The 12,769-nt window shown below is 40.2% G+C and overlaps 1 protein-coding gene across 1 annotated transcript; it reads left to right on the top strand.

Moving 5' to 3' along the window:
* Positions 1-2,101: 2,101 nt before the first annotated feature.
* Positions 2,102-6,250, top strand: si:dkey-175m17.7 (dual specificity protein phosphatase 10). Its single transcript, XM_053331596.1, has 3 exons — positions 2,102-4,202; positions 4,605-4,907; positions 5,985-6,250. The coding sequence occupies exons 1-3, from the start codon at positions 2,102-2,104 to the stop codon at positions 6,248-6,250; spliced, it is 2,670 nt and encodes an 889-aa protein (XP_053187571.1).
* Positions 6,251-12,769: the final 6,519 nt, after the last annotated feature.

Genomic DNA, 12,769 nt, shown 5'->3' with positions numbered 1-12,769 from the left:
CTTGTATTTAGCACCATAATCGAAATTCCATTCATCTCCATCAAGGGTTTTGGCAGAAATCTCAGAGATATGTCACTCAAAATGAAACCGAAAATATCTGCGTGGTCAGTAGGAGCACATGACAAAATTATTAAAATCACATTTTGAAATGTGAACTGACCTTCAAATATAGTCAGATTTTCAGCCCACTGTAAACAATGATTGCAGGCTTCTGTCTAGATACACTAGTGAACACCAACTTATGAACATGAGCGGAGAATCCATCATACACAAGATAGAAGATACAAAAAGCTTCAACTAACCAGAATACCAAGTAGACTTCATACTTGTCATGTGTGCAGTACTTTTCTTGCTCTCCCTCAAACAGAAGTCTGCACTTTGTTAACCTCAGCTGTTGTTTGAGCTCAGTGCTATTATTAGCATGTTAAAATGCTCCCACCTGAACTGCATAAATGCGCCACTGGTGTGGCTAAAAAAAGGAGCTAAATTGAAGCACTTCATCAACTAAACAACTTCTGGGTGCAATTAACATCACAGATTAATTGTATTTAACAGTGTGTGCATTAGATGGTGGATTTTCACCTTAACAATGAAAATATTTCATCTGAATGTTTGAGAACAGCTTTATAATGAATTTACTGTACAAGAAACTGTACCAATATTTTATTAGTAGCATTAATCATAAAGGTGATTTAATGATACAAAAACTTTCTTCAATGTGTATTTTATTACAAAGTTCATATTTATACGGCACGGTCCATTAATCTCTTTTTGCTGTGTCATAGTGAGAAAGCTTTCTCTCCAGCTAAGTTGTATTGGTGTGTATGTGGTGACCTCTTGTTTATACCATGGCCCAGACAAATGCTCATTTATAAGTGGCCCAAGGGATTCAGTTAATTTTGTTTTCACCAGAGGTAGGATGAACAGGCCAAATGGCTTGTGGCAAGAAGTGTTTCATTTCAGATAATCACATGGCTCCCCAGCATTAAACAGTTTAATGTGACTGTGCTCCAAGAATCCACTGAGCCATTAGCTAACTTTGAGAGTCGGACGGTTGTTTTTCAGTGACAAAGCAGTGCAAGGACAGCAATGAAAGCTTTGGCATCATTATATAGTGCACCTCTTAAAGAGAAGAGCACATCCAGCTATGTTATATATTTTGTTGTTCTTATCATCAGTCATGACTTGACTTGGTTCATTATTTCACATCAGTGAATGTGTCTTGTTAAGAATGATGAGTCCTCAGAGGGATGAAGGTTGTTGCAGTTCAGCATTTGTGACTGAGCTTTTAAGAAGTGTCACTGACATCAGGATTAACTGAGATTATATGCTTCTAATAGCAAACAGGTACATACTCTTACACCTTTGTGTACTGAATTTTATACCCTGATGGTAATTTGTATTACAGGGAAAATATTTGAATGTCAAACTCATAAATATAAATGAGCATTTAATTTTCTGGCATGTGGCCCTGGTATAAGCAGGTAGCAGACTGTGACGTGCATGTTTAAATGGATTCGGTAAAGGTAATCATTGAGTGAGGCTACGATGTTATCCATTCAAATCAAACATGCACCTCAGTGGGTATATTCTCCTTTCAATTGCAGCAAATATGAAAGGAATTATGTGTGACAAGTTAATGGGCAAAACTGAGATGCAATATTTTTGGTTTTGTATTTGTTCTCGCTATGTTTTGGTATGCAAAAGACACCGTAGAGGTGACTTACAAAAATATGCAAAACATAACAATCTATTATTGTTGTTGTGGTGGTGGATTTGGGGTTTTACTTTACATTTCACAGACAATTGACCATAATCCTTCATGAATTAATTTACACAAGATTGTACTAGTCCACATCAAAAGAACAAACTTTTGTGCTCCCAATTATGTGTATGTATTGTACTATTTAAATATTTTATAGATGCAAGGCAATGTTCCTAGTTTGACTAGTTCTGCATCAACATGAATAGTTTGTGTCTGAACTGATGGAATGTAAAGTGTGCCCCACATTTTCAATGTTTGTGAAATTACAATAATTTGCTAACTACTCTCTTCCTGTTTTTCTCTCCCTCTTCATTGGACAGCTTTGCATAAACCCAGATGCCTCCCCTCCCTCTTGACGAGCGCATAGTGGTCATTCAGCGCCCTAAAAACATAACCCTGTGTGAGGCTTCCCCACAAACTATCCCACAGCATTCCTCTCAAATATCAACTTCCTCCAATGGACAAGTCGCCCACCCTCCTCATATCCACCATTCTCAGTCCCATTTCTATTCACCCTCCTGTAAACCTCTGACTCTGGAATGCAAGCGCAGATCCTCCCGCGTACTGAAATTCAAGGGCGACCAGCCTATTATCCCAGCGGGCGTCAGACACATCCCTAGCCACTGCCACAGCAATGGCACAGTAACTCTCGGCCCACGGCTACCGTCCCACACACATACTATTGATATCAGGGTAAGTGTGGACAAAGGAGGACGGGGAGCATACAGCAACTCATTAGGTCGTAGTGGAAGTGTAAAAGGTGGCAGAGGGAAATGCACTTCGTTACAGTTTGATCAAGGACAATGTGAGAGAAAAACTGGAACTGCAGGGAGGCCAGGTGGAGCCGAACAGAAGTCACAGCGAAGTCGCCATAGTCAGCTGTCGACTTCCCCTGGAGGCATTCTACAATTTGTCCCCGCCCAGGCGCAGCAGCATAAGTTCAGGGGAGAAAAGGAGAAGGAAAACACTAGTTTTCTTAACAGAAACGACCAGGAATTCCCCTCTCTGGGTCACAAGAAGAAGTCCAAACTGGGAACTGTCCATCAAAGCCATAATAGTCACAGTCTGTCCTACCACCACAACTCTGTCCCTGTACCCCATGCTGCCATCCTAAACTCCAACTATCCCTCATCCCCTCCCCCCCAACCCACCCATGTCCCAATCTCATTTCAGCAACTCAACCAGCCCCGCCCGTCCCGTAGCAGGGATCACCGTCCTCACATTCTCCATGGTCTACCCCTTTCCCCCTGCTCCTCCCATGCCGGAGGTTTCCCCAGCCCTGACCATACCTGCACCATCGACTGTACCCACCCGCTCAGTTGTGGCTGTTGGAGGCTGGTAAGATGCAGAGGGTATAAGGGGCACTCAGCTGGCTGCCAAGGAGGTGGTGGAAGCTCTTCCACCTCATTTTCCTGTGTTCACAATGTCGGCGCTATGAATATGAAGACAGGAGGCAAAGAAATGGGTATGAGAGACTTGGGTGGGTGTCTCTCCACCGCCTCCACCTCCAACACCTCCTCCTCCAACAGCACTGCTTCTGATTGCCGAGCAACCCTGTTCAAACCCCTTCGCTGTGCCTCCTGCTCTGGTGAGGCTGGAAACTTTGAGAGTCCTGCTATCCTTCGTAAGAAACTTGTTGGAGGATGCCTGCCCTGTAACCCGCTGTGCTCTTCAGCCCCTCTCCGGGCAATACAAAGCTGTGTCACAGGCTGCAACCCAAAAGCTTCTCAGACAGGCAGTTCCACCTGCAGCTACTGCAGCAGCGACCCCATCGTGGTGACATTCAACCCTCGCCGAGGCAAACCTCCAGGAAGGGGCATGGGAGCACCTCATTCAATGGGTATGTTCCCACCCGATGATGATGACTACAGCGTGCGTACTATCTGGCCTGAAGAATTGGCAAAGAAGATGACCCATTCTAAAGCCCAAAAGAATCACTGTGCCGGGATGGGAGTAGGGGTTGGGAAGACTGGTGCGAGCCAGGTCCAAAATGGCAGCAACGGAACAGGCCTTGTCCTCCTGGACTGTCAAAACCTCCAGGACTATGCACAGTCTCAGTTAACAGACCACGCTGGCCGAAGACGGCTGCAGCAGGGTAAAATGGCTGCCCTCGATTTTATGGGCTACAGATCAGGATCTGGGTATGATGAAGGCAGAAACTCCCTGAAAAGGCTCCTGAATAAAGCCGAAGATGCAGGAATGGGGGATTCTCCTGAGCATGAAAGAGATATAGCATATCCTTGTTCCCCATCTCCCCGTTCCATCTCTCCACCATCACCTGTGTCCTTTTCGCCTCCACCGTCTGCCCCTACCACACTCATCAAACCCAAACCCTGGCAGAGAGACAGAGAGGGAGGGCATTCTCTGCCATCGGCTCAGTCGCTTCACCTGGCCCTGAACTCGTTGAACAGAGAGCAAGATGAGGAGAATAGCAGAAGTAAGAATTTCTGGCACTTCACCTTTGCAAATGATAAACTGTATAGGTCAAATATAGTGCGCACAGCACATTCAAGGACATTATCTCAATATGCACTGCAATCAGTAACATAAAGCTAAATTACATTAGGCTGAAAGCATTTTTACAGTATGTTCAGCAGTTATTCATCAAATCCCTCTTTAGTTTCAACTTGTGACCACTGTTCTTCTTTGTGAGTGCAACCTGTATGTGCATGGCGTATACTGTCATGACTCTAAACTCAGTATTTTGTCAGATGCATCCATATTTCATCACCATGTATGTTTTTTTTCTTGTTCTGTCAACATAGTTTAAAGCATAACAGTATACACATCATGCACAAAACATCTCTCAACACTTTTTGTCTGTCTTGTCTTCTCCCAGTGCACCTTTCACTGCCACTCTCTTCATCATTGCCGGCCTCTCTATCCGATGAGACTGTGATGACTCCCGATGCAGAGAACGCTGTGGTCAGTCCTATCCTGCCCTTCCTGTTTCTAGGGAACGAGAGAGATGCCGAGGACCTGGACCTGCTGCTACGCCTCAACATTGGTTATGTGGTCAACGTGACCACACACCTGCCCCTCTACCATGTCAACTCTGGACTGCGCTACAAAAGGCTGCCAGCCACTGATAACAGCAAGCAAAACCTTCGACAATATTTTGAGGAGGTTTTTGAGTTCATTGGTGAGACTCCCATCTCTGATATTATATTGTGTTTATGAGTGTATATACATAATATGAATATTTTTCTTATGGCGCTTTTCCACTATACAGTTCTAGCACTACTCGACTCGGCACAGTTCCAGGAACGACTTTTTACATTACAAAAAAGTACCTACTCAACGTGGACGGGGTCATCATAGCACTCCGCAAAACTGCCGTGATTTACGTGACACAAAACACATAAACAATGGAGGACATGGAGGCAATGGTGTACTTGCTGCTGTATGTGGCTTTCTGTCACACACAAAGCAAGAGAAGAGAAATGAATCGCTGTAACGCTGTTGCCGGTATTTAAAAATGCCAGGTTTGATTCTTGTGTGGGACGGCTCATGACTTCCAGCGACAACTCTTCTGACCAATCAGCGGCCAGCAGTCTGTTGACGTCACATTTAGTATCAGCTCGTCTCGCTTGGAACCTCAGCAGAGCAGGTACTAAAAAAGTACCAGGTACCAGGTACTATCCCTAGTGGAAACGCAAAAAAAAGGAGCCGAGTCGAGTCGTAATGGAACTGTGTAGTGGAAAAGTGCCATTAGTGATTATTTCTACTCAAAAAAGAGGATTGCATTGACTTGCAATGTGATCATCAGCTAGAATATTTCCTTTCAAAGCTGCAGCATTGACTATTGTGACTGTCATCATGAAGTGAGTTCCCATCCCTGCTTAATGCCACAGAAACTGTGGTAGATGAGATTCAAGTTTTCTAGTGTTTTGTGTTTATAAAAACGTTAGTAAGTAGAATGAAATGTTGAGAAGGATTATTGTTTAATGTATATTTATACTTTAAAAGAAACCCCCTGAAGTTTCATTGTATGTTAAATAATATTAGAAAAATGTTGGTGGTAAATGAGCATAATTCTGTGTATCTTTCACAGGCCTTGCTTGGCACTTGTTAATTGCAATAGTAGTAACCAAGTTTGAGTAATGACAATTATGATGAGCATATAGTCTTACAGCTGGCCAGCAAGCAACATCAAGCCAGTTTTTACTTCTTTAATTCAGAAAATTGAGATCACCTGTTTTATTGTTCTTATCCACAGAGGAGGCCTATCAGAGTGGACAGGGAGTGTTGGTGCACTGCCAGGCGGGTGTGTCTCGTTCCGCAACCATCGTCATCGCCTATCTTATGAAGCACACCCTCATGACAATGACAGATGCCTACAAATATGTGCGAAGCCGCCGTCCCGTGGTGTCCCCAAATCTAAACTTCATGGGCCAGCTTTTGGAGTTTGAGAGGGACCTCAACTCTGGGGTGACTCCTCGTATTCTGATGCCTAAACTAAACGGTGTGGAGACGCAGGTGTGAGAAAGGTCTGGTGGTCAGGAGTGTGTAAGGTTATCACAAGTTAAGAGGAGAAAACATGAGATTAAAGTGGCTTTAATGAGCGTGAAAGAAAGAGAGCAGCACATTTAAAAAGAAATGTTACACTTTTAATACTGTGAAATATGAGACAAATGACTGGATGGCTCATTTGTTTAAGTAGTAACTCTTTAACAGTTGACCATCATTCAGTAAACTGTTTATAAGATAATGTGCCAATATTTTGTATAGATTTAACATCACTCTCAGATATCTAACTTCTTCCTTTTCTGATGCCTCTTCCTTTCTGTTCCCAACGTTTACATTCATAACCTCAGACACAGAAATACAGTGACTTTGTCGCCATTAATCATACACGCATGCAGAACAACAACACAAACATGGAAGGAACATGGATTCACTCTGTTTTCACCACATGTAGCAACACACAGGTTATCGCAATGCACTTTACTTGCCATGCATTTCTAAAATGTATTTTATTATCACCCACTGAACTGTCACAAGAGTAAGAATTTGTCACACAGTCCATGTTTTTGGTTTCTATGATCATGTCTGTGGGTTACTTCGTATTTGGGATCTGTGCATCAGAGCAGCACAGACCTAGTACAGAAGTGAGTAGCATAAACCCAGTAAAGTTATCTCTAAAGGGACAAACACCTCATATAAGTGAGTTAGGATGGCTTTATTTCAGTGAAGCAACCTGTACACAAGCAAAGGAGAAAGTCTACAATAGTCTAAAAGTCTAAATTAATGATGTGTATTGAGAACCTGTCACAGATGAAGTGTTCAGAGTAGAAATACAATGCAAGCAGAGCATTAACACAGAGTTAATGTGTATGAATAAAAGCTACTGTTAGGTATATGCAGGCTAATGCACTGAAGTAAGGTCATTATAAACACATTTCCTTCAAAGCTGAAACAACAACAAAACTTTCTGATATATTTTTTATGCACATCATGATTTACAGTAAATTTAAGTGGATGTGTGATTTGGCAGGTATTGTGCTGCTGTTAAAATGTGCTTTAAACAACAGACCTTCTCTAACTGTGCACCATTTATTTTCTGGTTAGTTCATAAGTGTAATACATTTTTTTTTTTTTTTAAGATGTTACGAAAATCTTGTTTGGTGTTAAGCATGAAACAGTCCTTTCATGATGCATGGACTGATATTTCTTAAAATTCAAAGAGCACATGGAAGATTTATTGGAGTTGACACAGTAATAGTAACAAGGCAACATTTAACATCCTGCTTAACTTCTCTGGTTGAGATCATTTGTCAGACCGTAGAGCAAAAATATTCATTGTGTGTCATGGTTATGTGTTACGGTGAAGACACTGTGAGAGACTAGAAATGCTTTTGATTTCTGATCTTGACTGACTTGCATTAACAGCCTGTGGCAGATTACATGTTATTTCCCAAATGGAATCACGAAAACCAGAAAGGGAAAATGTGGTGTTTCTCACATTACACCATCTTGAATTCTATTTAAGCCAAATCTACTTTATATTTTATTGTCTTACTACTTTTGTGGAGTCAAAAATGTTTTGCCAGAGATGGTAACGTCTTAGCTGATGCCCGTTGTTACTCCCTTACTATGTTCTTTTGCCTTACTGTCCTTAATGAACTTCTTGACTGTGCCCCTCATGACTATGCATTATTTTATTAAGAAAGCTCTGGTTTGATTAGAGGTGGTTACGTGAATCACTGTGAACTCCTCCTGAGTCCTATTCAGCATGCATTGAATTACAGTTAGAGCCCCTTTACAGCCAATCTGCACACACTGGACACAGATAGATATGAAGGAAGATATGAAACAATGGGATTCGCCTTTGAGAAAAGTTTTTTTTCAAAGTATCTTCATGTTACAAAACACTGCAGCTGTGGCTCATAAATCAGTGCAGATGGCCTTCTGTGTTGTTCAGTACTTTAACAATCTCTTAAAGTTGGGGCTACAAAAACTGTAAAAGTGTTATACAAATAGCAGTTTTGATTGGCAAATTTTTGAAAGCTTCCTGTTAACACTCCATATAATATCAGTTCATTGGTTTTATGGGAAGAATTAGTGATTAGTGGAGAACTAATGTTTTCTAATCTGTTCACTAAGAATGAGAATTATTTTGCACATTTTCTAAACTGATGCCATACACTGTTTTTGATAAAACGCTGTTAATGTATTCAGTACTTTAAGATTGAAACATTTGAGAAAATAGTATTTTTTGCTAGCATCAATTGTAAAACGGTGTCACGAATGACAGATCTGTAAAGAAAGATTCACTTTCTTAATGCAAGGCTGATGGCAGAGGGGTCATTTTTGCTCCTTATTATTTTAAACACACCCCCTTCTCTTAGTCCTTTGAAAGCAGAGGAAATAAAATGTTTGTGCAGTCTGGCAGAGACACTTAGGCGCTCTGAAAGTCCAACGATTTGACACACATCTCTTATTGATTATAGATCATTTGGCAAGTGATCAGGTTGAGAGAGGGAGGGAAGCACAACAAAGCCCTATTGGAATTTTTTTTAAATAAAAATGATCCAAATTCCAGTTGCCCCTTTTCCAGATTTTAACATTTGATTAAAAATGCCCTGCAACATGTTCCTAAAACCAAAATGCCTTCAGCTTATGTAATTTGGTCCTCCAGTGTCATTATAAATATGACTTTGTAAAATGATAGTTTCTGAATTTTGCTTGTTGGATTTATTTTCTGGCTAAGTGACTTTGATATAGGCTATATATTTTTCTACAGTCAGATTTCTTCATCACATTGGGTATACACATGAATCTGTGTATTTACAGTTTTTTACATGAATCTTTGTTTTGTATGAAAGGCTGTTTGAACAGAATGACATCTTCAAACTGTGCAGTGACAATATGGACCTCCAGCCATGCTTCGCGTTGCAGTAGTACACTCTCACTGTTATCAGACCTCAGTAAACGTGGGTCAACATACCGTACTCCTGTTTTTACCTGTCGCCTTTATTTCGACCGGAGAGACTTCAACCAAACATGCTATACACACCTCCGGGCTCTCCGGCTCAGCTCACAGTAGGTGTCGTGTTAACCTTTGAAGAGGGCCTGATGTTATCACTCCTTGATTATTTTTTTTTATACAGACTTTATATGCAAAATGGCTGTTGAAGCAGTTTCGTTAACTCTATGCTGTATGGATTTACTGTGCAGTTGGGTCAATGCTGACCTCAGACATTTGTACTTGAGAGACACATCGAAAGGAAACTGAACATTTTCTCTTAATTCATATGAACTGAAGGGCCAGTGTCTCTGTAAGTGTCAGTGTGTGTAAAAAAAAATCTTCTGTTTGTGTTTTGCACTTGAAAAGAGGAAACATTTGGAAGTTGTTACTGTATGTATGATAACTTTTTGACAACATTGTATATCCGTGCATTGCTTATTTGTGGGAACTGAATTATTCCTGTTTGTATTTTATTGCTAATTTTTAAACAGTGTGTTATTTCCTCTACCAAATACTGAATTAATGGTACTACTTCATAGGAATGATGATGAGATGATTTAAGAAAAAAAAGAAGCAGATCACCTCCTTCCTTCCTAATGGTGGTAAGAACTCTTCAGGTATGATGATCATAGTAATGCTGTGCTGTTTCTCCCTTACCCACGTTATCTCACCTGTGATGCTCTTCTGACGCCCTCTTCCTTTTCATAATGGATTGTTTCTCTTAAACAAATGTAATATTTTCATATTGTAATAACTGGTCCTTGTATTTAGACGATGTTTTTACCTTCATGTACCGACTATACTCTTCATAATTCTTTGAGGTGCACTGTGACTAATACAATGCTGCTATATCACAAAGACTTTTATATGTATGTCACATTTATCGCTAAAGGTGACAGATACAAAGTGGGCTTGAAACTGGAAGCCCCCCTGCTTACATTGTTCCAATTTAATCCAAGCTTCATTGTGCTGCCTTGGTGCAGTGTATTAACCTCAGAGCGACTGTGTGCACAACTGTAGGATTTGTAGCTGTTCCTGCTGGTCTTCCTTTACGAGCATGATAGAGAGAAAAAGAAAGAGTAAAATGTAGCGGTAAAGTGTTTTTTTAAAAGACCATTTCATTACTCACTGTGGTTATATAAAACTGTGATGATGCTTTTTCTGCAGCAGTGTTGATTTCAGCAGAAATTATGTTGTTTAGTCATTTAGTTATATAATAAAAAAATATCCAAATAGGGATATTTGACACACCTGAAAGTCCTGAAAAACATAAGAATCAGGTGATTTTAAAAAGCCAAAATACCTAAATCCTGGAGCTGAAATATTGACAAGATGCATGTTTGTATCACATTTTGCAACATGTAACAAAGTGTTGTCATGACAAGTATATTAAAATATGCAAATGCTGAAGTTTTAATTGGTAATTCGAATCAAATTGAGTCACAAAAAAGACCCCTTGACCCCACTTGACAAGAATCATAATTATTTCTATAGACATACATACATTGCAAAAATGTACAAGCCATGTTAACATTGTCAAATGTTTGGACCCCCCTTCCCATTCTGTGAGAATGTATGTCCAAACCTTTGACTGGTACTATATTTCAGATGCAGGATTTAATTTGATTTTAGCTCCAGAAGATAAAACTGTTTGTCCTGATTGTTTGTTAACTAACTGAGAAAATATTGAGTTTAAATGTAATTATATGTATTTATATGCAATTGATCTCATGTCATGATGTGATATCAAATGCATTTAAAATTGAATTGGCTGATAAAATTAACACAGAATGACAATAATACCTAACAATGTCAATAATACAGACACAGTTATACCTTGACATTCATAGGTTAGATCATTCATTAGGGGCTTTTTGTATTTCATGTTTGCTTATGAGATAAACTGCCTGAAGTTAAACTTTGTGAAAAACAGCATTTACAATATGTTTAATTTGCCTTCTTATACAACAAAATATATACTTGAGTAGATTTCAGGTGTAAACTTTTTTTTTAAAAAGCATCTATAAATCATCCTGTAGCACAAAATAATATGCAAAAAAATACAGTGGAGTTATACTGAAATATCCTGCAGAGCATCTGTAGCTTGCAAATCAGCCAGTGTCAAGATTATTATCTCAAATATACGCAGGCCTTTCCCAAAGAGGAACAAAGGCTTGTTGGTTGGTGGTTTGGACGAGCCGCGTTTAAGCATTCCTCTGCTATTGGCAGCTGCTGTGATTAGTTTGTTTCTACACTGTGGAGTTACAATGATGCAGATAACGGGGAAAGTGTTGTGAGTGGACATTGATCATTGGTTTAGATGTGACTATACTTTGTTGGCATGACGTCAAACTCCCGTCCAGGCAGAACAGTTGTGCAATACATACTGTAGGCACAGCGGATGCATAGAGAGGTTTGGGAAACAAGGCTTTGCTGTGCGGAAAGATGAATCACATTTTGTAGGAGTGCTTTCTGGACAGTAGCTGCTCTACGTGAGTGACAACACATCTACTTTCTCTTCTATTTCTTACATGTTTGATTAGCAGCAGACCTGATTCATCTGGTACCTGTGTTGGTGACATGACTAAAGATTTCCCATCAAGTGATTTAATTGCGGTCTTGTCCTCTCTTTTGTTGGTTATAGCTGAATATGATAATGTTACCATAATAGCATCCTAAAGTGCAGTACAAAACCTGATGGCTGGATTGTGAAGTTGTTCTCTATGTTAATTTCTAGTAAAGACACTTGAACTGGCTCTTTTAATAAAAAAAAAACTGAGAAATTATTATTATTTGTAGTGATTTTTTTTGTTACCCTTCCTTTCACGGATGTATAAAAGCAGCACACGCAATCGATGATGAAAGACGCCAGCGAACAGAATTTGCTGAGATTCCAGTGCATCGAAAGCTTTGGTGAACGTCAAACATCCAATAAAACCACGCACCGTGATAGGCTGAAGCTCACTCTACTCACTGATCACCAACAACTCACTGTAAGTCAAGAGTGTCTATTTGGAAAGTATCGACCAGCTAGATTACCATCAATACAAACAGCCAATTGCAATTGATGGTTCAGATGATCACCCACATCTGCTTTGTTCATCATTGCGTAAGAGCCGGTTTGGGATTCACAGCCGTGCCATTGAGCACCCAGGGGCGGATCAATCAGCGAGAGAGGCTAAAACAAACTCAATATCTGCCTGGCAATAACTACAGTTAATAAAAGGTCTGAGCAGAGCAACCCTGACAGTATTTAACTCTGACCAGCAGGTTTGTATCACATATTGACTTCTCAGTCGTACAAGTGGTAATCTTACATTTCCTTGTTTCATTTTTATATGCATGGCAACATGGGCCAGTCCAACAATTTGGTCCAGACTGCAATATTTCATCTACTGGAAGGTTTCCATGAACTGTGGTGTAGATATTCAGGGTGCCCATAGGATGAATCTTACTGACTTTGGCGATCAACTGACTTTTCCTCTATAGCTACCATGAGATTCAAATTCAAAATCTACAACTACTAAATGGAT

This window comes from Scomber japonicus, chromosome 13 (genome assembly GCF_027409825.1).
Source record: "Scomber japonicus isolate fScoJap1 chromosome 13, fScoJap1.pri, whole genome shotgun sequence".
In the NCBI taxonomy this organism is placed as follows: domain Eukaryota; kingdom Metazoa; phylum Chordata; class Actinopteri; order Scombriformes; family Scombridae; genus Scomber; species Scomber japonicus.
Note: the sequence above shows the minus strand (reverse complement) of the source record. Positions and strands in the feature narration are given on the sequence as shown.

Bases quoted from the DNA above. Each gene is read 5' to 3' on its own strand.
- si:dkey-175m17.7 (XM_053331596.1), top strand. From the start codon at position 2,102: ATGCCTCCCCTCCCTCTTGACGAGCGCATAGTGGTCATTCAGCGCCCT. The intron at 4,203-4,604 runs GTAAGAATTTCT...GTCTTCTCCCAG, and splicing joins AGATGAGGAGAATAGCAGAA to TGCACCTTTCACTGCCACTC. The intron at 4,908-5,984 runs GTGAGACTCCCA...TCTTATCCACAG, and splicing joins GGAGGTTTTTGAGTTCATTG to AGGAGGCCTATCAGAGTGGA.